Source organism: Pan paniscus, chromosome 6, assembly GCF_029289425.2.
Source record: "Pan paniscus chromosome 6, NHGRI_mPanPan1-v2.0_pri, whole genome shotgun sequence".
NCBI lineage: Eukaryota > Metazoa > Chordata > Mammalia > Primates > Hominidae > Pan > Pan paniscus.
Window position 1 is genome coordinate 102,925,238 of NC_073255.2, and position 25,709 is coordinate 102,950,946.

The 25,709-nt window shown below is 34.7% G+C and overlaps 1 protein-coding gene across 2 annotated transcripts in view; it reads right to left on the reverse strand.

Annotated features, from left to right (window-relative positions):
• The window catches only part of SEMA3D (semaphorin 3D), a 191,392-nt gene that overhangs the window by 73,679 nt on the left and 92,004 nt on the right, over positions 1–25,709 (reverse strand). For both annotated transcript variants that reach the window (XM_034964345.4, XM_055114602.3), the window contains 2 exons: positions 12,222–12,284; positions 3,650–3,769 (listed from right to left, as the gene is read on the reverse strand). In XM_034964345.4, the coding sequence (XP_034820236.1) occupies positions 3,650–3,769; positions 12,222–12,284 (183 nt within the window). The remainder of the gene's footprint in view (positions 1–3,649; positions 3,770–12,221; positions 12,285–25,709) is intronic.

The window sequence follows — 25,709 nt, forward strand, 5'->3', positions numbered from 1 at the left end:
AGACCAATAGTAACTATTGCCTCATTTAAAAAAATACTAAACACTAATAGCAATTTAAATAGCCTGGTTAAAAATTTATGGTTCATAATTTTAAGTAAACACACTTTAATACAAATAATAATGGTACCTTTATAATCTACTGGAAATAGGAGATAACAAGAAAGCAAGTTTCCTTGAGCCAGTCAAGGACTCATACAAGAAAATAATATAAAAAATAATGGATGATTCCATGTGCTTCCTGAAATAAACTGACTGAATTAATGGTGCTCTATATTTTGAGACTTCAACTTTATAAGATTGCTTCTATGAAGTTCCTTATTCTTGATTAATTATGCAAAAAGCACCTGTCTGAGCTACACAGATGGAAATATGGGCAGAGAAGTAAAGATGATACAAGTAGGTAGGAATGCTAGTAAGAAAACATTTATTTACCACAACTCAGCAACATTATTGTCAATATCACGCCTATTTAAAGATAAGATCTGCAGCAGCACAGGGGAGGTCCCAGAGGAAATGATACCAAGCCAAGCATTAAACAGTTTTCAAGTTTTCCCAGCACTGTGGGATACAAATATTATCTTATAGAAATATGTAAAATATACATATTGTGTACATCCATGCCTCTTTACCTTTCTGTGTTTCTGTTATCTAGAAATGGATGAATGTTAAGTGACTAGAATGAAGCAAGTGCTATGCCAAATAGTATACAATCATTTTCTCATTTTATTCTCAAAATAACTCTGTGAAATAGTTACTATTATCATTATTTTACTGAATAAGCAGAAGCACAGAAAGTTTATACAGTATGCATACAGCCATGGAGTTAGTAAATGACTGGAACCATATTTCAAACTCTGGCCATCTGTCCTCAACTTACTATTAGAAGTTGTTGACAGCAGCACTGACTTCCTTCCTAAATTCCAGCTCCAGTTGCCCACTTGGCATGACCTACTGAACATGCCACAAATGCAGAATGTGCAAAACTAACTCACCATATTTCCCTCAAACTTGCTACTACTCTCACCTCAATAAATAACACCACTCTTCAACTCACTGGCAAAGTCAGGAATCTGGGATTCATCTTAGCTTTCCCTGTTTCTTCCCATTGCCCCAGCCACACTGCATAGCAGTCCCTGAAGTATACCTTTTTCCGCTCCTTTTGTGTATTGCTGTTCCCTCTTCCCAGCCACCTTAGGAGGAGCCTTATTTATTTGAAAATGGAAGGTCCTTCTAAACTCCCTCTAGAAGTACAATGATTTCTTGGGACTAATGATTCATTAAAAAAGTTAACAATTTTCAAGCAGGGCTGCCATACAATTACCTGTACGCCAGATCAGCTAAAAACTCAAGGTTCAATGCCCCTGTTTACCCATAATTCTCTTATTCATGGAACTTGTAAATTTGACTGCCCCAGGGCTTCTTGACAGTCCCAAGCTACTAATTAGCTCCATCTAAATCTAAATTCCCTTTCAGCACTTGTGACTTTTTTTTTTTGTTTGGAGACAGTCTTGCTCTGTGGCCCAGGCTGGAGTGCAGTGGCACAAGCTTGGCTCACTGCAACCTCCGCCTCCCGAGTTCAAACAATTTTCTTGCCTCAGCCTTCAGATTAGATGGGATTACTGGCGCATGCCACCACGCTCGGCTACATTTGTATTATTAGAAAAGACGGGGTTTCACCATGTTGGCAAGGCTGGTTTCGAACTGCTGAGCTCTGGTGATCTGCCCACCTCAGCCTCCCAAAGTGTGAGCCACTGCGTCCGGCCAGCACTTGTGACGTTTAAGGAGCTATAAAACACTATTTGCCCCCCTCAGCAGGTTGCGAGTTTGGCCTCTATCCTTAGGCCTCAAAACACACTCAAACTGTGGGGCTATATCACATAATTACACCCTATGCTATGAGCTAATGTTATATATTACCCTTCATCAGAGTTAGACAAGAGAACATTACACCACCAACAAAGAATGATGGATTCAAGTTACCAAGTCTCCTAGTGGCTCAGAAATTTAACTGTCAGGGTTGCTTTATTTTGAAACAGTTGAGTCCGGGCTGGTTAGACAAGTTGGTTAGAAAGGAAAATCCATCCATCCATAGTTGTGGGTTTGATCTCTGTGTGAATCAGCTAAGTCAATGTTAAGAAACCTTTTCCATAAGCCCAGACTTTACTTTCAAAAACACAGCGAATTATCCTGCAAATATGTGTGGTTACTCACAAAAAGTACAGTCATGCATCACTTAAAGACAGGGTGTGTTCTGAGAAGTACATCGTATGCAATGTCATCATTGTGTGAACATCACAGAGTGCACTTACACAAACCTAGATGGTATAACCTACTGCACACCTAGGGTATATGGCATAGCCTATGGCTCCTAGATTACAAACATGTACAGCTTGTTACCATTGAATACTACAGGCAACTATAAGACAATGGTAAGCATTTGTGTATCTAAATATATGCAAACATAGAAAAGATACAGTAGAAATAGGGTAATGTAATCTCATGGAGCTACCATATTGTATGCAGCCTATTGTTGATGGAAACCTTGTTATGATGCACATGACTGTACTTACATAAACATGAGGATGACATTGCACATCACCAAGAAACAACTGGGGGCACTTGTCCTAAAGCTCAGTTGCTCATGCTTGCTCTAGAGATAGACTGCCTTGATTCAATTTGTTGCAAGACCATTTATTAGTTGGGTGATTTAGCATGTAATTTATTCCATTGAGACTTAATTTTTACTAACCTGTAAATTGGTAATTATAATGACACTGGCTTTATTAAGAGTGTTGTGAAATTCCAAAGCAATAATCCATGTGAAGTGGATGGCATGAAGTCCATAACACAAGGACAGTAAACTAAAGTATTGGTAAATAATTTAATTGCAAAAATATGCATGTTTTTCACTTATTAAAGCACTCATTGAGATCTGGAATACATGACTCCTAATTAATACATCCTTTATTTCCATTATGCCAATTTGGTCCAGCTGAAACAATAAATTCATTGTGCCAATGACTATACACTTTTAAGAAAATTATTAAAATATTCTTTACTTAGTGTCCACTATTATACATAACAGGTCAACTTTATTAGATGGGAAAATGAAATTATTTATATAATGCAATTCCACTGCAAGATCTTATGGAAAATGAATTTTTACCAATAGCAACATACTATGTATATCTAGTTAAAAAGGAAAGTCAAGAGAAAATAAAGACATACATGGAGCCCATAGAAAACAAACACTTTTAACATTTTACACTATTAATTTTGATCATCCTGCTAAAAACAACTTTTAATAGAAAAAACATTTTTATTTGGTAGATCAAGTATATGGTGAAAATGATAGTCCATAGAATGGCTAGGAACATGAGTTACTATATCGTTCATAAACTATTCATTTTTTGTTTTGTTTTGTTTCAAAACAGGATCTTACTATGCTGCTTAGGATGGATTTGAATTCCTTGGCTCAAGGGACCCTCTGACTTCATCCTCCTGAGTATTGGCATTACAGGCATGCACCTCCATGCCTGGCCATATATGTTTCAGTCTTTATATTCAAATCTGCCTGTTTTATGTCATAGGAATTAAGTAGTAATGTATTACAATAAATTATGCTTTTCATGCTTTTTCATTATATTACCTCCTTGTAGACTCCAAGATCAATATACCCACATATTGGATGAAATGCTCCAGTTCCACACACATATATGTGAGTTTTGTTATAGGGCTGAAGTACTCTGATGAAATTTGCACATTCTGTCTGTTGGGCACAAAAATTAAAAGCATTAACACACAATTCAGGTTTTTGAAATATTATCATTTATGCCACCTGTTTTCCAAAGTAGATCAATCTTCAAAAATAAGAGCACAAATGAAAAAAGATTTATGAGAAATTCTAGACATCTGTTGTAGCAAACGAGGCAAGACAAATATAGAAACCATGGTATAAAGGAGTAGCTTTTTAGATTTTTGAAGTTATAAAACCATTGAACTAATCAGAATTAGGTTAATTAGAATGCAAGTCTATAGTGGTACTCAGTGAGCCCTAGAGAACGGATATAAACAGAATATGAATTAGACGTCCATATTTAAAATTTTCTCTTTTTTTTTTAGAGATGAGACCTCTCTGTGTTGTCCAGACTGGCCTCAAACTCCTGGGCTCAAGAGATCCTCCTTACTCAGCCTCCTGAGTAGCTAGGACTACAAGCACCCACCACCACACACACCTGGTATCCTTACTTTCTACAAGAAATACATAGAACACAAAATTTATCATGATCTGTTGTTACCACATAATTTATACCATATAGTTACTACTGTTTGCAATGTCATCCGTCTCAGCTACACTGAACAAAACACTGAACACAAACGTGCATCTCTACCTATGTATTCAATTCTTATTGACCAGATGCCCTACCACTTATTGCCATTTATTTTCCAGTGTTACAGAGCCTCTAAAAATCAGATTATTTCTTGATAATTTCCATAATCTCTGTTTTTTCTCATGGACTTTTTTTACACCAAGTCAAATTTTTGAAGAAATTTTTGTTTCTTTCTGTTCTGCATATGCTTATGCCTAAAAATATTTCTTTATGTCATCATTATCTTTAAAACTTAATTATTTCATATGCTTCAGATAGCAGTAAATAGTGGCTCTCTCTCTTTTTAGAGTATTTATTCTTGTTATTGTATATTATTTTCAACCTATCTCCTGCAAGTGATACTCTATCTTTACATAATTGTTACATGCAATTTCTTAACCATGGCTTCATGATTCTTGGATCCAATGACACCTAAGTAAACACTGGGCTGGAGCAGACTTTTATTCTAGGTTGGCTTTACCCAGGAGACAGGCAAGTGTTGGGTTATTAAGGAAGTTGGTAACCTGAGAAACCACTGGATTGCATAGAAAAAGTCCAGTTTCTTTCTGCCCAAGTGGCCATAGGTTACTCACCAGTCAGGCATGGACCTAATGGTCCACTGTTGCTGTTGGGGTTCCTAGGAGGAATATCTTAAAAAACAAACAAATAAATAAAAAACCCAACAATAGACAATAACCTAACTGGTAGGATGGTTCTTAGAATGAAATAAAATTTTTTAAAAAGGCAGACAATGACTTAATGATAGGATTGTTATGGCTGTTATGTAGATTAAGTGAAATAATATAAATTTAATATTTGTTTATTCCTTACCCTGATTTTGAGCTATACAAAATACTAATATCCTAGTGGTTGCTTTGATTTTAAAGTGAATAGCTATGTCTACAGATCTGAAGATCTGAGGTACAATGTTTCAACTGGCATATATATATATATATGTATATATAAATATATATATATATATTTTTTGAGACAGGCTGCTGGAGTAGTGGCGCGATCTTGGCTCACTGCAGCCTCCGCTTCCCAGGCTCAAGCAGTTCTTCAGCCTCAGCCTCTTGAGTAGCTGGAACTACAGGTGCAAGTCATCAACTCCCGGATAATTTTTGTGTTTTTTTTGTAGAGACAGGGTCTCGCTTTGTTACCTAGTCTGGTCTTGAACTCCTGGCCTCAAGCAATCCTCTCTCCTTGGCCTTCCAAAGTGCTAGGATTACAGGCATGAGCCACCATGGCAGGCCGATACTAATAGTTTCGAACAAACAATTAAGACAAAGTAATATGAGAAAAGATAAGATAAAAGTATGAAAATGTACATGATCACCAGGTAAATTTTATTGATGACCTCATGGCTAGAGTAGGAGGTTTTATAATCCAGCCTTTGCTCACTCATGCTCACTTTTTGAAAAGATTTTTATTCCTTGGTTTTTCCTGCACAAAGACATTGGTACATAGGGGAGAGTATGCAGGGCAGGGAAGAGTAAAATCATATGGCTGGAGTGAGGGAGGACTGACTCACCACCAATTAGTTCATCATTTTTTCAAAAGCTCAGTTAGAATTTAGAAAGTAATTTTGCAAGATTCTGAAATAAATATTTGGATAGGGAAATATAACTCCCTTTCCAGATTTTAAATTATGGAGTCAAACAGATTAGAAGCTACCGGTGATGCAGCACTGTTTATAAAGACAAATATGGTCCAGGGCAACATTTTATACACAATGGGGATATAATTTTGGTGATTATTAAAAAAAAACAAAACCTCTGAATCACACCTATTTTATTTCCTTTCACTTTTCTAGGAGTATTTTATTAAAATGGTGCCAGTCCTAGAAAGTAGACTAATATGCCAATTTCCTGACTTGACAAGGCATACCTCAGATTAATTTATGAAATTCCTCCCTTCTGTCTGATTGGGCTGACATGGAATAAAAAAAAAAGTATGTGTGAATCTTGAATTATCTGACACAGTTTACAAAAATGTCAGTTGTGCTCAGTCAAATTTTTCTGTAGGGAAGTTGAGAGAGGATAGTTCTCTAAGCAGCCTAGAGGCAATAGAAAGGCCTTGGCTGCCTGGGCAAAAGAAATCTGTGAACAGAGATCGTAAAAGATAAGGTCTCCCACTTTAAATTTTACCTGAGGTTGACATTTAAGCCAAACAATACTTGTTGCAAAAAAACTTTACAATGACTTCCCTTTCAATTCATAACTTCATTTTTTAAGTCTCAGAAATCCCGTGTTGTTTTATTCTTACACACAAAGTTTCAAAGATTTGTTTAAATAGCATGATCAATAATTAACTTGATTTAATTCACTTAGTGACCTGCAAGGCTATCAGTGATAGTGTAATTCTGTGAGGCATGAAGAAAGATAACTTTGAGAAGCAGCCTTTGTAACTTTCCCTGAAAGCTAATTTGTCAGCTATTGCCCACAATGTTGATCATTGCATGTGACCAAACAATCCAGGGAGTAATGTATTCAACTTAGGACAAGTATTGAATTTCTCCTTCCTTCCTTTATTCCTCCTACCTACATGGCTTTCCATAGGCCCTAGCCTACCCCCACTGGAAGAGAAAGCAAAAGGGAAGAGGGGGAGGAGAAGAGAGAAAGAACCAAAGCAAATATCAACTTTTTAATTATCTTAAGTAATATTAGATGTTTCAATATTTCATCTCTCATATATATTCATACATATATAAATAACTAAATAGACAAGTATAAAACTGAATTCATACTTGGAGAGAAAAAAAGCAAAAATATATTAGTCTATGCATTAACACTTAGAATTTTAGTTTCTCCCCAGATACCTGGAAAGATAATAGCAAAATAGAAGTACTTGTAATTCTCAAGACATATGTAGGGTCCAATAAAATCCAAAACAGCTTTATATCTATTCTGATAACTGACTTACAGTAGCTAATTTTAATTTATTTATGTTAAATATTAGAAGATAATAATGATTTTGGAATCTTAACTGGTTTTATTTTTAATGTGTGTTGCAGAATATTGTCATCATCAAACATTTTTTGACTTTTCACCTATCTCTGTCTCTGAGCTACATGTTAGGCTTGTCTAGAAGTTCTCAGACAGGATCCAGGATGCAGAGATCAGTTTAGGTCTTAAAATCTTTAAAATAGGGCTGTGCGTGGTGGCTCACGCCTGTAATCCCAACACTTTGGGAGGCCGAGGTGGGTGGATCATGAGGTCAGGAGTTCAAGACCAACCTGGCCAAGACAGTGAATTTTCTCTACTAAAAATACAAAAATACAAAGAAAAAGAAATAGCCTGGCGCTGTGGCAGTTGCCTGTAATCCCAGCTACTCAGGAGGCTGAGGCAGGAGAATCACTTGAACCCGGGCAGCAGAGGTTGCAGTGAGCCGAGATTGCGCCACTGCACTCCAGCCTGGGCAACAGAGTGAGACTCCGACTAAAAAAAAAAAAAAAACTTTAAAATATTTTAATAGATTGTTAGTACTTCAAAATAAAAATGGAAAAACTCATATATCACATTTATATCTTAAAAATGAGAGATCTAACAGTGAAGATTTCTACAGAGCAATAATCAGTTACGGTAAAAGTGCAAAAGAAAACATTTTAAAGAAAAAGATAAAAATGACTATTTAAATAAAGTGTATACATCAAATAAGGTAACTGATAAAGTGATAAAGAATATGTTTTTCACGAGTGGAACAGAAGGTATTATACTGTATGTATACTCTATACATATTTATGTTATACAAATATGTCTATGTATACGTGTGTGTGTGTATATATATATGTTTTATAAGTCTGTAAATAATCAGCACGAAAAAGGCAAACAGGAAAATTAAAAAAATATGGGCTGCAGGGATATGCTATTTAAAAATTTTATTTTGCAATCATATAAGATGTTTAGTGTTTAGAGTAATGAAAAAATTTCAAGCTAAAACAGCAAAAATAATTTTCTTTTTATTGGCAAAGAATAAATATACATATTTTATTCATTCATATGCATTTGTATTAAGCATTAAATGTATGTTGTATTCAATATTAACAATGGTATAATAGGTAAACACACCCTCCCTTGATCACATACTGCTGGTAAGAGCATATGAGGCATAAACTTTCTGGAGGGCAATTTGGCAATATGTTTATAAAAATTTTTATGTCCTTAACTAGTAAAAGTCTACTCAATAATCAAAGATATTCACAATATTTACATAAAATTTTTTCATGTACAGTGTCATTTTCAATAGTAAAACTGGATATGTACCAAACTTCTAACAATAGGGGATTGATGAAATAATACATAAAGAAATGCAGTGTAACTATTAAAAGTAGTGTTATAAAAAAGAATTTAATGACATGGGAAAATGCTCATGGCAGTCTGTGAAGTAAAAAAAAATAAGTGTTTTAAGTGACTATGTATACAATGATTTCATACTGAAAATTAGTAAATAGATAAGATAGAAAAATAAACATCAAAATGTCACCAGTTATCTCTGGTTAGTGTTCATGGGGGAGAGGTATTTATAAATGACTTGTTTTTCTTTTTTTGCTTGTATATAATTTGCCAACTTTCTACAATGAACATTCTATTTTAGTTTTAGACTTTCTTGAGAGAAAGAAAGGAAGAAAAAAAGAAAGTGAGAGGAAGGAAGTAAAGAAGGAAGGAGGGAAGGAAGGAAAGAAGGAAGGAGGGAAGGAAGGAAAGAAGGATATAATCAAAAAACTGAAGTTCCGGAAGACGCTTTAACTTTGTGTAATGTCTGTGTGGACAGGCTGTGCCCCTCTGTGGCTGAGCTGACAAACAGAGCCCAGGCTACCCTCACCCTGTGGTTTCTTTTGCTTGGAGTAAGCTGTTTAACCCACAATTATATAGTCAGAACTAAAGACATTTCTTTAGTTACTTTCTTTTGAATAACTTTCCTCTAAATAGAAGCAAAATACTACCAAATATCTTTCTGTCACCTCTACCCTTCTTTGGATTAAACTGGGGACTATGTTCAACAAAGTGGAATAGTTCCCTTTTGTTTCCTCATCTTCTACTATCCCCACCCCAATTAGCTAACTTTCATTAGGGTAAATAATTCACTGTTTTGCAGTTACATAGTACCTTTGTGTAAAGGAACAGTCTTTCCAAACACTTGTTAATCCTAAACACACTCTTGGGAAGTAGGTAAAAATTACTAGAGAGGAAGAAGGGGAGAGGGTAATGCCAAATGTAATAAAAGATGTCAATAAAACCACAGAGCTGTCTCAGTTTTCTGTTGGCCAAAATCTATGTAATGCTGTTAAAAATGAGGATCTATGTTCTGGTGATATTATAGAAAGAAATAACTTGAAGGATATAGTTTTTGGATCTTATGTGGATATTTTATAATGTTATGTAAGAGCACAGACCTTGGAGCAAGCTTTTTGGATTCAATCCCTGGCTTTACTATTTACCAGATGCATGATATTGGGCAAGCCGTTTAAGATTTTTTGCTTCAGTTTTCTCATCCAGAAAATAGAAAATAATAATAAAATCTAGCATATAGTGTTGTCATAAGGATTAAATGAGGTTATAAATGTAAATCATTGAAAACAGTTCCTTGAACATGGTAACTGCTACAAAAATGTTAGCTATTATTAGAAGCTCTAAAATGAAACATTATTTTAAAGGAACAAGTTAAAATGAGGCAAAAATTAAAAATTATCACTACATGATTCAACATCAAACTACAGACTTCAGCAAAAAGCAAAAAGCTCCTCATATATTTAATCCTGGGTTAGCAGCAAATGTGTTTAAAGGTTAGAGGTGGTTACTAGCTCACAATTATGACTGAATTGGAATAATATGTTCTATATACAGAATCCTACATGGTCAAGGATATCACCTCCAGAAAAGTTTATCACCATTTGCTTTAACTTAATAAGAGGGGCAATTAAGTTACTATGTAACTGGAATTAGTGAACATACCCAAGTGAGAGCACTGTCAGAATTTAAACCTTCACTGATTGTTTGACCTTGACTGTTTATCCCTGATCTGCTCCATGGGAAAACCATTTTACTGGAGTAAATTGAAAACATCCTTTTCCTTCTTGCCTCCTTATCGTATACTCAATACTGGTGAAACACAAATACAAAAATGTTCATGCTGGTTATGCCATGCTTATACTGTCCATTAAATGACATAATTTGAAAAACTCTCATAACCAAACCATTTCATTCTCTATGAGTGTTCAGTAAAGTATTGGTGCTTTTGCAGACCTGGGTACCTGTTTGGTGTTGGAATATTGAACCGGATGAAGATACCAAAGCCGTGGGAGGAGAAGAATACATTACAGAATAGTTTAATTCCTTTCATTTCTAGTGACCGAAATGTAAAAACTGTTTCCCATTGCATTTTATGTTAACACTCCCTGATATATTTCTGCTAATATAAATATGCCTGAAAGGATGACATTTAATTATGTTAATAACTGAATATAAAATCAGGGGTCACCACAAGTTTGTTTTGTTTCATTTCAACTATTTTGCTTTGTATTTACTATGTAGAAGTCATCATTTGAGCAGTATCTGTATCCCCCATTAGATTGAAAGCTCCATAAGGACAGATATGATGAGTTTCATATACATATTTAGGATCTCTAAAAATATTTTTTGAATAAATGAATAACAAATGAGTGAACTAACCTGTGTCTGAGATTATTAGCCTTCTGAGCGTCCCCTCACATCCTTAGGCGTTATGTGTCATATTTTATTTCTATCACATTGATAGAGGATTCTTTAATCTATTCATCCTTTCATATAACAAAGACTATTTGTTATTATTTAATACAATGGCATAACTGAGCTTAATACCCCCACATTATTGTGGTTAGAGGTACGATTAAAGGATGATGCAAAAGAAGTCTCAAGATGTCTATGTTTCTGCCCCAGGTTACGACCTGTTTTCATCTTGGGTTACAATTTGAATGTGATTTATTTTGCCAAAAAAAAGGAGCAATTCTCCCCATTACCATAATGCAAGAAGTCAGGACAGAAGACAGAATATCTGGCCTGAATCAGAGCACACGGATGAGGAGAGGAGCCAGTCAGAGTCATAGTCCTCGTTGCTGGAGATAAATCAGGTTACACGATTAGAGGGAGCATGCAGGACAACTTGGACAGTGCAGAAATCAAGACAGATAGGACCATACCAGAGACAAAAAGTCATACCTAAGGGTTTTCTCTGCTCTTCAAGGCAGCTTAAACTAAAAGTTTCATTAGTACCCTCTATTTGTCTTTTATGAGTTATTTTATATAATCATTATTACTAATACGTAAATTTCAGAGGAAGTAATTACTAGTTCTTACGCCAGAATGCTGTCATTCATTATTAACTAATTCTTATTGTTCTTTCCATAATGTCACCACATAAAGGAATTCTTATAGATATTTTAAGTTTAATTTCAACTCAGTTGAAATTATGTATCAATTCTGTGTTTGTGATGCTAAAATAACTGAAGGTTTTGTGTACACTTACAAAAATACGTGTGCGTAAATGAAAAATACATGTTCCTAGAACTACAATCTTTTGGATGGTTTATTTTTGAATATTTTAATGTGTTTCTAATCTTTTTTGTGACAAAAATAATATTCAGAATTAATACATTAGAAAGTAGAGTGTTTCTACATTTCTTAAATTTTATAAATAATATCATGGCTTTTGGTAAGATAGAGATATTTTATTCCACATTAATAGTCACATAGAATATGTTAGTTTAGTCTGAAAAATAATACACTAATACCATTAATTCAGTAAAGCCCAATATAAATATTTGCTATCATATCAGTAGAAGTTTTACAAAGATAATTGTTAAAGTTTTATACTTACATTGGCATCTTTCCCAGCTAATTTACATAATTCCACCCGTTCCTTTGCAGCAGGCCAATAAATCTGCAAAACATTTCAAAGTATGTTACAACCTGAATATCTGAAACACCCTAACACTCTGCAATTCTGCTTAGAGACTGAATGTGTGAAATTGAAGAATGAGTATTAAGCATGTTGTTAGAGTCAATGTGGGAAATTTGAGATTTAAATATTTCCCAAAGCCACCCTGAAAGTTTCTAAAAGAAAAGTGTCTAGTACTATCCATTTTTGTGAATCTTCTAGTTTCTATTTTAATGTCTGTAACAGTAGATACATTATGTTCAGAGGTCCATAAGCTTTATCATGATGTCAACAGAATTTCACATGAGCATTTGCCTAAATAATAGGCTGTATGTACCATGTTTTTCTGTGTTTACTCAGAGTAGTAGTACATTATAAACATGTGCCATGAAGTGTTAGAAACAACTCTCTGTCAGAGCATAACTTCTTTCTCCAAGCCAAGGACCAGTGTGAATTTGTTGACAATATTTAACATGCTTGGAGCTCAGATGCATCTGCCACTTAGCTAAATGTTTTATAAGCATTCTCTTACTTAAATTTCACAATGACCCTCTGAGTTGGCTGTACTTATTCTTCCCATTTTGAGATCAGAAAACTTAGTCACATAGCCTTTAAATAACGTGTTGAGGACCACAAAACTTATGGCAGAGCCACAGTCTGACTCAAAGTCCATCTGACTCTTGAACTGGGGGGGTCTCAACCATTACATAAGTCAAGGGCTCCAAACTCATTGGTTGATAGCTTTCAATTATGCTTCACGATCTTGAGTTCAAGGCTTTTTTCTTTCTTTCTTTTAAATTCTGTCAGGAAGTTTTTGTAGGAATTCTGTAAGAAACTTTTTGCAAAATAGAGTTTAAGCAGTTATGTAACTCCATTAGCTTACAGAAAGAAATGCTCTCTGTTAAGCTATAAGCAAGAAGGAACAAGAAAAGCAAGCTCTAAAATACTTATAATATATGCTCCAGGAGTTCTGGATAGACTTTTATTATGTTTCTCACCAATGGTAGCAGAAAATATTTTAATAGGTGACAAAAAAAGAAAATACCCTGAGGGAATACACTGAAAGAGACTTGTTAAACCTGGAATTAACAAAGGATTTAGAAGTCATCAATGTTTATATGATATTATCTTTGTGGTGAAATTTTAGGGTTTTATGTCTCTAAATAAAGAACAGAGTATAGCATTCAAAATAGACAAATACAATGAAATTATTGAGATTTTAAACCGGAGCAAGATTGTTTTCTTAGAGAAGATCTTAACATTCACAAATTACAATCCAGATATGTATACAGGCAGGTGGTGGAGGCAGCAGGAGGCTCAAGTGATGAGCTAACCTTGATAAGGTACACAATGCCGACTAGAAAATGCTATTCATTCAGAAATGGTTTGAATCACTGTAGTTCTACTATCACACAACTTTAAATAGTAGCCAGCAGTCAAATATCAATGAGCTTCAGCAATGAAAAGCAATATGAATGGAAATTAGCAACTCATTATTAGGTCTAAAAAGAATATCTCCTCAAATTGCAAACCGCACATCTCGCTTTAGAATAAAGTTAAAAGCAACTAAAATAAAATGGTTACATTTCAGGTGTATAGGTGGGTGGATTTAGAAAAAAGTCCAGCCAAAATGGGAAACGAGGGGAAGGATGACTTGGAGGTAAGAAACAGGTTATTTACCAGATTCTAGCATTTGTGCTTGAGGGTGCATTTTTCAGGTGTTTAACAACATAATTAAGAACAAGAGAATAATGTAAGTTAGTAAATAGATTAACTAAAATGGGCAATGCTTGGACCAATGGACAATGGTTCGTCATAAACCCAGAATCGTGAAGCCATAACTTAATAATCCAGATGGAACACTGCAGCTGGCCCAAAATTGGAACGTTTCTTCAAATGTTGTTTGTTTGTTATTTTTGTTCTGGTTGTTCCTTTGTTATTCATCATTGCTGGCAAAAATACTGGACTGAGTGCTTCTTAAAAATTGCATCGACCGGGGGTGGTGGCTCACGCCTCTAATCCCAGCACTTTGGGAGGCTGAGGCAGGCAGATCACGAGGTCAGGAGATCGAGACCATCCTGGCTAACACAGTGAAACTCTGTCTCTATTAAAAATAAAAAAAATTAGCCTGGCGTGGTGGCAGGTGCCTGTGGTCCCAGCTACTCGGGAGGCTGAGGCAGGAGAATGGCGTGAACCCGGGAGGCGGAGCTTGCAGTGAGAGGAGATTGCGCCACTGCACCCCAGCCTGGGCGACAGAGCAAGACTCCATCTCAAAAAAAAAAAAAAAATTGCATCTTGAATTCAGAGTCTTTACTTTAGATATGAGCTTATGAACTCTCAAGGTATCCTCTCACTTTTTCCCCCCTCCACTGGTCCAATTTTATTATTATTTTTAATTTTGGTTAAAAACGCATAACATAAAATTTACCATTTTAACAATTTTCAGTGTAGAATTCAGTAATGTTAAGTATATTTACATTGTTGTGCAGCCAATCTCTAGAACTTTTTCATCTTGCAAAAGTGAAATGCTGTACTTGCTGGTTCTTCAATATTACAGTGATTTTACAAAGGACAACTTTATATCATTGGACTGAAAATAGTACACAGAATAGTTTTCCATAACCTGTCAATTGATTTAATATTTTTAATGCACTCAAAATATATTTATTGATGCAGACCTTGTGCCTAGGAAAGGTTTTTTTTTTCAATAATATTTTCTTTTTTTTTTCCTTTCTTTTTAACTTTTACTTTTAAGTTCAGAGGTACAAGTGCAGGTTTGTTACACAGGTAAACTTGTGTCATGAGGCTTTCTTGTAAAGACTGTTTCTTCACCCAGGTATTAAGCCTAGTACACATTAGTTATTTTTTCTGATTCTCTCCCACCTTCCACCCTCCACCCTCCAAAAGGTCCCACCGTGTGTTGTTCCCCTCTCTATGTGTCCATGTATTCTCATCAGTTAGCTCCTACTTATAAGTGATGAGAACATATGGACACATAGAAGTCCATTTTGTAAGTATTTGGCTTTCTGTTCCTGTGTTAGTTTGCTAAGGATAATGGCCTCCAACTCCATTCATGTTTCTGCAAAGGACATGGTCTGTTTCTTTTTTTATGGCTGGGTAGTATTCCATAGTGTACATGTACCACATTTTCTTTATCCAGTCTACAACTGATGGGCATTTAGGTTGATTCCATGTCTTTGCTATGTTGCCAGATTAATATTTCTTTGAATCATTTCAGCATGTAAGATCCTGTTCTTTTTTTGTTTGTTTTAGATGATAATCAGGTTTAATCACATTTAAGGAATACATGTAAGGCAAATACCTATAGATTTTTTCAAAATTACATATCATACAAATAATGTAGGAAACAAAAAAATATATAACTCTTTCATATTAAGTAAATGAGTCTTAAAAAGGATAAAGGCCATCACAGGGTTTTATTTTTTACTTCAAATCATAGTATTGGGTGATTGAGTTAAATTAAATTATGAGATAAATGATGCCTCCAAAATTAAATGTGAATATATTCACTAGTGCTTCTAAGAGGAGGGGCTTATTTAAAGAATGACAAAATGTGGAAGCACTCTTTATATCGTTTTTGAAATCTAAATAAAAGTTTCAAAGTTAGCACCAAGTAGTCACTCTTCATTAACTATTTGTTCATTAGACATGTAATTATGAAAGGCCTTCTGTATGTCAGCCAAGGCATCAAATTGAGGTGCTTCGGTCTGAGTTAGGATGGGAGATACAGAGTGACAAGAGAGTACACGGGATGAAACCACCGTGCCCAGGGAGCATTGTGGAGCACTTACTGGCAGTCTCTACTTTTGATCCTCTGTTTTAAAGTACTTGCTCTTAATAGTTTCAACTCTAATATAATAGTTTGGTTTAGCTAGATAGTTTCAACTCTAATTTTGTCTCAGGGACTTGACACTAAAATAGCAATTGCACATATATTCTCTTTGTAAAGGAATACAAATCTGTAAAAGATGCTTTAATGTTTTTGTTGTACATTTTCAGTTATTGCTTATAAGTCACATAATTGTAATTTGAGTTGCACCATCCTAGTTGATGAAGCCATACAACTAATTACAAGCTTCAGAGAACTGACTTTTTGATTAGCAAGTAAATGTTATATACAAGCACAGGGATTATGAGATAGGATCACAAAGAAAATTTTACTTCTTAAAGTAAAATTAAAACCTTCAAAAATAAGGATTTATTGAAATTATACATTGGCTTATTTTGACACAATGCTGCCAAGGTTTAGTCATCACTAACAGAATTACCTTAAGCAAAAACAACCTATGATATATCTGATTGTCTTTTAGACTCTAAACATTTACTTAGAAGGGAAAAATAGTCATTATAGCTGTGTCAATATTGAAAAGATGTCAGTTTAATTATGATTTGTGGTGGATTTTTTTTCTTACATACTACCTAGTCATTAAAGAGATTTTTTTTAAATATTCGTTTTTATTCCTAATTGGTAAAGAATTTAAAGAGACAGAATTTCCCTTAATTCAATCTAAAAACACAAAAAACAAGACAAAATCGTTTTCAAAGATCCACTCTTATTCTTACATAGAATTGGCAAAATTTTCAATAATCTTTTGAAGTGTTATATGTATATATATATCACATTATATATAATGTTTATATAATGCGATATATAATGTACAATATACGCACATATATAACAGCATTCCACTATTTTCATATTTTTCCAGTCTCTTTCTCTCTCTCTCTCTCTGTGTGTGTGTGTGTGTGTGTGTATAGATGCATGTGGAGGGGGAAAATAGTAAGAGAGAGAAAGACAGAGACACACGCAGTTATATAAAGGGAAAAATAGAGATGTCAACTATAGGGTGATTGGGTATAGAATAAGATATATTTCACATACAGGCTGAAGTTCCAGCATTGTTGTACAAGAGCCCAAGAGGTACCTGTGTTCCTTGGATTATTTTAGTGGCCTAGTCAGTACACTTTGAGATTGCGTCACTATTAGACAAAAGTCACACCATATAGTTAAAAATATAATGTCCACATTGTCTATTAAAAGTCAGCCCTCAGGATCAATAGTTAATATGAACAATTTTGAGACAGTGATTATTAATATTCTTACTGCCTTTTGAATTTATCAGCAATAAAATGCCACATAAATCTTCTTACACTGTAGTGTGTCTTGCACACAGTATCCTAACATATTAAAAGTTGCATGAAACAGCACACAACAAAGCACATGGCCCTGTTTCTAAAAGCTGATGCAACCGTATTTGTCCTTTAGAAAGTCATCCACAGATATTTTTCCTTCACTTATCAAAGAGAGTCATACCAGAAACAGAGATGCCATTGCCTAATGGCCAGATTTTAATTGCTCTGAAATATTCCCACAAAACACTAATTCTTAACTAACCTTGTGCTGATGCACCAGATACAGATTTTAAGGATATAATTTTGGTGGGTTGTGGTCTTTGGGACCTTAGAGCCTTGATATCAAGGACTGCAAATATGCAGAGAGCTTACTGTTGCTGTCTACCCACGTGCAGGAGACATCAGAAATCAAATGGAGATCTTTTCTGTGGATCCAGAAGAACCTAAGAATTCCTCTCAACTTACTTATTCAGGGTATAGCTAGTAATTGAACAATTATTAAACAATACTTGCAAATTGGTTTTAATTTGAGTGCTAATTCTTACAGATCTAGTTGATAACAGAAAACCGGCAAACAGAAGTAAATAAATTTATAAAATGTCTTCACTTGGAAATAAGAGTTTATGGGTCAACACTGTTAAACAAGTATGTCTCATAAGCCAGTCCTCATATTCTATAATTTACTGACCCATATTAGTATATTTATGTTGCCTTTATAGTATTTCACAATTGATTATTTCCAAAGGATTAATTTTTTCATGCTAACCTTGGAAGGCTCAAATATTATTATCTAAACATATATCTGTATATTTTCTTTTAGAGTTGTATAGCTTACTAGTATGAAAAGAGACCATATTACTGAAATAAAAATTGTCTTCAGTGCCTCCTTAAATAGGCTTTGTGCATAAAGCTATAGTTTAAACATATTCTTAAAAAGATTTAATAATACTTTTTAATGTAAATATAGTGTAACCTGTGTGAATTTAAAAATACAAGCTGTGATCTAGTTATATTGATTTTATTTACTTTTCTCTGTCCAAAATCCAAAACAACTTTTTGTCCTTTTAATATTATTTTTACTTCACTTTGAAAAAATACTTAGAAGGGACTCATAAAATATTGCAGTATCCCTAACAATTGTTGTTTCATTCATGATTTATATAATTAATGAACACTTATCTTTTAGTAAGGTGAAAATGTCAGACAATTAATTTTTAATTATTCAGTGTTAGGCAAGTTACAGAAACATTCAAATAATGATAAGACTTTATAACAACATCCAAAGGAAATTCTAATTTTATCTGCTCTTTGTTTCATCTTTGGAGAAGCAATTTAATTGACTCAAGTTAGCAAGTGCAAGGTCAGTCAAATGCCCCTCGGCCTAATTCAGAGATGTCAAAACAACTGAATGAGACACACAAAAGGAAGTTGAAACTTATTCATAAAACCTAATTAAAGACAAAAATTCAGAACCCTTGAGATAGTGGCCATCTCTTTCAAAAAACAGGATACAAGTTTTTAAATGGCTTTAAAGAAAAAAATGTCACTCTGAATGCTATATGATACAAAGATTTGAACAACTAAAAGAGCAATGGTTACTCTGGGTTCCCAGGACAGGGAGGTGTTTTCCTGTTGCAAAACAAGAGCAACAGCGCCAAAGGTAAAGCTTGCGCAGTGGGTATTGGCCTGGCCTAGATAGAAATTGTTACAGAAGGGAAGTTTAATTCTCCATTTTTGTTTTGTTTTGTTTTGTTTTAGATTTTTATATAAGGGTAGGCCTACAAATTTTCCAAGAAAATGTGCTTCAATACAGAAGATGGAGTTCCAGGCAAAGTCTAAAGTGGTCTTTTCCATGATTTTTCTGCATGAAGCCTTGGGTGACAATTGTCTTTCCCTTTCCCTTTTCCTGACTCAGCTCAGAAGCCTCGCTTGCATTTTAGCTTTCTTCCACGAATCATCTCTGTCTTCTACTACACTTTTGCTTATCACATCCATTTGCACTTTCTTTTTCAAAAGTAAGTTTAGTTTGAGACCTTTTTCCAGGTGTAAAGATCAATTAAATGCAGTGCAATCAGAACACGTGAATGTGAGTCCCTACTGCATCGCTGCTTGGTTTGTGACCTTAGGTAGGTGTGAATCTCAGCAGCCCAGCCTTAAAACACAAATCATCTCCACCAAGTTAATACTCATTTGAAAGAAACTTGCAGTAAACATTTCTTGAGCTTCTTTGTGTATGCCATCTAATGCTGCTCTTTAAAATAATACTTCATTATTATCTTCTAGGTAGAGCTTGTTCTACCTAAAATACATCTGACCTCTTCTAGATGATCCCTTCTTATAAATACCTGTCAATTTTATTATCATCTCCCCAGAAAGGTCTTTTCTAATAACCAATCTGAAGTAGTTTCCCAGGAACACCACACATTTTTTAACATAACACTTCGCAATAAGTGCTATTTTATTTGTTTCCTTTTCTCCATTAACTCTCTATTCCCAAATTGAAGACACTATGAGCATGAATGTCTGACCTGTTTTATTTTTCACTATATTCTCAGCATCTAGAAGAGTATCAGGAATATAGTAGAACCTCAATAAATATGTATTGCAAGGCCGGGTGCCATGGCTCATGCCCTGTAATCCTAGCACTTTGGGATTACAAGTGAGGTGGGCAGATTTCATGAACCCAGAAGTTTGAGACCAGACTGGGCAACATGGCAACACCCTGTCTCTATTAAAAATAATAATAATAAAGTTAGCTGGGCATGGTGACAAGCACCTGTAGTCCCAGCTACTCAGGAGGCTGAGGTGAGAGGATTGTTTGAGCCCAAGAAGTTAAGGCTGCAGTAAGCCGAGATCACATCACTGCAGTCCGGCCTGGGTGACAGGAGTGCGAACCTATCTCATAAAACAAACAAACAAAAAAACACCTACAAATATGTATTGCATGAAAGAGAGAGAAATGCTAATATACCATACAAATTAAAATAAATCTAAGAAGTCCACGAATGGTCAGTAATTTAGAACCTGTGGTCCAATTACTCTTGCGGATGGACTTCAAACTTTTGTAGTGAATACTATTCACCACCTCTAATCCATGACTTACTGAAGTTTAGCAAGCACTGATGTCTGGTGTCAAGGAACATTGCTTTTTCTTCCTACCACCTTTAGCACCTGGCACAGAATCTGGCATGGTGAGCGCTCAATAATTATTCTTTGAAAAGTAATCTGCAGAGTTTCCCATACAATTGGACACAGAGAAGGAGTTCTTGTGAGAGTTCTGGCGAGGTCTGAGCAGTCTGACAACATCCTGACAGTCCATTACAGTGACCAGATGGGACCTGCACATCAGCACCCGGGCTAGGGAGCCAGCACATCCATGAACGAGTCGATTGTTTTAGCTCTGTAATTACTAGACAGCATATGCTCGGCAGGCAATGGAAACAGATTAATCACATGAAACTAAGCAGTGTGCCTTATACCAAAAGTTAATTTATTAGGATGTCCACACGCTTTCCAAGTATTTCTATTTTCTTAATTTCAAGTATTAAATAAGAATTAAAAGACTGACGATTTTGTTTTACAAATAATTTGATTTTAAGTGAGAAGGTTATTTATTCTTTTCTTTTCCTACTATGTAATAGACTTCTTAGAAGCTAAAGCATTAGACAGAATTGTCTTACTCAGCCATAGAGTAAGTTAATAGAACTGGAGTCAGAAGATCATTCCGATTTATAATAGTATTTTTGCTTATACTTAATATCAAACAAGCAAGTGTAGAGTCCTCATGTATCAAAACTCTTGTTCTAGACTTCCTTAAAGAAAGGGAAATAACAAAGCTCTTTTTATGTTAGACAAAGAAGGGTGTTTAAATATTCCACTGGAAATTATTATATGTAAAATTATAAATTCATTTAGGTTAGTTATTTTCACAATATAAATGCTCAAACATAAGGGTGTAGCATTACGGATTTCAAGTAATCTTTAAAATTACATGCAAAAAGAAAGAAGAAAGAGAAAGAAAAAAAGGAAAAGAGAAAAGGAAAGAAAGAAAGAAAGAGAGAGAGAAAGGAAGGAAGGAAGGAGAGAAAGAGAAAGAAAGAGAAAGAGAGAGGGAGAGAGGGAGGGAGGGAAAGAAGGAAGGAGGGAGGGAAGGAAGGAAGGAAGGAGGGAAGGAAGGAAGGAAAGAAGAAAGGAAGAGAGGGAGGGAGGGAGGGAAGGAAGGGAAGGAAGGAGAAAGAGAGAAAGAAAGCGAACAAATAAATGCTTGAATAATATAGACACAAAAGCAGTACTCAGCTTGGTAAGTCCTACGTCATTCTCTTTGTGACCCTTTGCTTGCGTCCTGGTTTAGAGACTTGTTCCATCCCTGCAGGTTTGAACTGCTTCCAAAATAAGTAACATTTTCGCATGGAAGGATCCCAACAATTCATTAACTCAAAAGTCCAACTAAGTAACATAACCAAACAGAGAGTATTGCATATTTTTTTTTACCATCAACTATGACTCCATTAAAAAAAAAAAAGAGCGAGAAAGAGGGAGGGGAAGACTTTCAGCTTGTATACATTATTCCTGAAGTTTACATAGAGAGGGCTCTGGATTTTATATGAATTATTACTAGGACTACTTAAGGCTGGCTGAAGTAGAGAATGTTCACTTGTAGTCAAACTGACAGTACTATGTCGTTTCGAATAATTTGTTTAGAAACCATGGGTCCTTAAACCATATTGTACAAATGTCAAACACATTCATTATTATAATGTCTACACTGAACAGGCTTCTAATGCATCACTTGTAAATGAATGATAAATAGATATAAATGTCTATTCACAGTTGGCCACCTTTCCGAAGGACTATTAAAGTTCTTCTTTTATATACTTTCTCTGACTCAGGAGATAGAGTAGGATGTTAAGGGCTGGGGCAGGAAAATGCAGCTCCCTTAATTTAAACTATGAGAAATCTACATACAATCACTTCTCGCCTTTTGGCTAAGATCAAGTGAAAAATCTACATACAGAATAGACAATAGACTCTTTTCTGCTCCATTTCTCAAACATATTTTTCCCCATTCGAACTGAACAACAAGGAAACAACAAACCCCAAGTTCCAAATTTAAATGTAAACATTTTAGATTAACCAGTTAACATTAATCCAAATTTTACTCATCCGTCTTGTACTAGTTCAAAACCATGAACAACATGTAGTTGTTTTCCTCTCTCTGTATTTCTACCATATGTGATCTGTCTCATTATTTTGGACATTTAAAATTTTCTAACTTTCCTTGTAACTGTATTATGCCTTGTCTCCCTAACTAAGGTTAGAGCAATGACAAGATCTGAGTTTTATATTCTATTACAATATGCTTAGTGCTAATAATAGATACTCAATGGATTTTTGTTGAACTAAATGAAAAAGAAATGCTGGCTCAAGTAGAAGGGCAAAAGAAAAAAATATTCAAAGTGTAGTCACTTATAAAGTATCCCAAGTTTTATTTCTATAATGCATATTAGTTGTTTCGGCTGCAGAGACTGACAAAACCAAACCAATAAAAGTGGCATTATTTTATGTATAATTACACTAAGATATATATTAAATGATGCTTAAGTCATATTTAGTTATTTGATTTTTTAAAAAATATTTTTTCTGTACATTAAATATTTAGTGAATAATGCTAAATACTATGACTATAGAATAACATATTATGTAAGTCTTTGAACCAAGTTATAAGACACTCTTTCTCATCAATGTCACACCCCTAAAACAGTCAAAATACTAAAGGGAGAAAACATATATGTTTTCACCATAATTAAAGAGATTTGCAGCAGACCAGATTTCATGAAGTTTATATTAAATCATGAATCGAGAAAACTTTTACAGAGGCAAATAAACTCTTGTACAAGCAAAATAATTATTTATGAGGATTAGCAGATTTTTCAATTTTTACTACACAAGATGAAAAAAATACTGGCAACAAATACTTTCCAAGGCTATCTACTGAAAGAAAAATAAATTCTTCCAGATAATTTTCTTGTGAACTAGCTAATCTTTGTAAGTCTTTCCAAATAGGCAATATATACTTCTTTTTGTTTGGCTGAGAAAACTTTTATGTTTCCCTTGGGTTACCTGTGTTAAATTGAAAAAGAAAAAATCAGTCTTCTAAGTCAATTAATTTTTAAAGAAAGTTTGTTTTCTGTTCCCTCTGTAAGTGTAGTATTCGAAGTGTTTCATTCCTAAATATTCCTTCAACTTGAGGTGACTGATATAAGCAACTTATAGTTACCCTCCTTTCCTTGCAAGTTTGAGAGTTGAAACTAATATATTTCTGGCCAACGAGATGAAAGAGAGGGTTTTGCAAAAGTTTTGTTGCTCCTAAAAAAGAGATATAAGTGATGATCTATTTTTCCATTTATATTTCTTTGTCTGGATGTGACCCATGAAGACTGTGGCAGCCATCTTGCTACCAACCCAAAGATAATGCCAATCCCAAGAGTGGCCTACAGAGAAAGAACTGGGTCCTCGATAACATCATTAAGCAGATGATATTTTCATCTTTGTCGTCACTCAAACTCTGAACATATTCATATTATATAACAAATTTTCTTATTTTTAAGCCAAATTCAGGTGTCTTTTATTCTGTTAGCTATCTATTCCACGCTAATTGATAAAAGTAATATAGTGGTTTCTTACTCAAAAAAGGAAAACTAACAAAATCACAAATTCAAAATTTAAAGAAACACACTACTTAGTGTATTTTATGTATCAGACATTGTGCAGTGTGCTAAAAGGGAATCAGAAGTGCATAAAAATCATCCCCTTATTCAAGGAATGTATAATGTGGATGAAGACATACTGACACAAATAAATACTGACAACACTATCAGCTAGGACATCTGACATTGACATAAATATATAAAATGCTCCTGTAAACGTGAAGAACACTTAAATTTCCCGAGGGTGAGGTGAAGCCTTGGAGAGCAAAAGGTGAAAAAAATATAATTCGATAAAGCCTTTCAAGAATGAAGAGCAGTGAAATGAGCAAGAAAGTGAAATCCAGGAAGTTTTAGAAAAGGCATAGAACTTGATAGTAAATTATTTATTTTATGAAGAATAAACAGGGTGCTTTGGGTAAAGGAGAAAGGGGGTGGGGAGAGAGAAGCAGAAAATAGAGTGCATGTGAGAGAACAATGAATAGTTAACAGTGAGACTGGAAACAGGGTGGCAATGTGCTAGGAAGAGCCTTAGAAGTCAATACGAAGAAGCCTGGAGTTTATTCAAGTTCCTAAGAAAAACTGCCAGAGTTGTACAAGTGAGTGAGACACATTCAGACTTTTAATTTTGTGACGATAACTCTTACGGTTGTGGTGAACAGATTAGATAGGAGAAAAGGATAAACTAAGTTAAAAATGGTATTATCACTCACACTAGAAAAATATATTGAAATATTTGCCATATTATCAGCTTGGCCTGTCAGCTGAGGCTTTTGCTGGGACTACGTCACAGCTCAATTCTCCCTTTGCCTAATACTGCTTCCTAGCTTTCCTCCCACTGGGCTGATTCCAAGAACACTCTCTTATGAGCTAATCTTCATCTCAGAGTTGGCTTCTGGAGAAACTCAACCTACAACAAAAGTGTCATAACTGGTAAATACAGTTCTTGATCCATGTCCTTCTCTTGCAATGTGATCACTTCTGGTTCTGATTGTTCCATTTTGATCTAGTGTTGGTGGAATGGACTGTCAAATCAATGGGCATCATCTTTCCAGACCCCGTCCCAGAGAAGGAGTCCACGAGTATTCCCTAGCCGAAGAGAGGCCTTACGGACCAACTTTGGAATCGTTAAGCTTCGGGATAGTTAAGTTGTGAGGTGTCACATCCTTGCAATGTGTGCTTATACTTGCTTTTAAGTCTAAGTCCCTATAGAAATAGTTCTTCCTCTCAAAAAAATTTTCAAAAAAGTCAAAAGGTCATAATCTCATCCATCTTCTTTTAATACCAGAGAATTTAAAACACAAAGAAATAAAAAACAACTCAGTCTACTTAATTCTTATTTTCTAGATAGTGGAAATGTTCCCCAAAAATCTAATTAATTTTGACTTTCTTCCTCTGCAATCATTTATTTGTCAAATATTTACTAATTATATACCTGCACTATTCACTCTAGTAGACTCAAAATCTAGTCTAAACAAGAGTAAAGATAGTAAAAAGATATTATTAAATGATTATTACAAAATGAATTTTGTGAAGGATTTTGCTATAATTTCTGGTGATTCTGCACTAA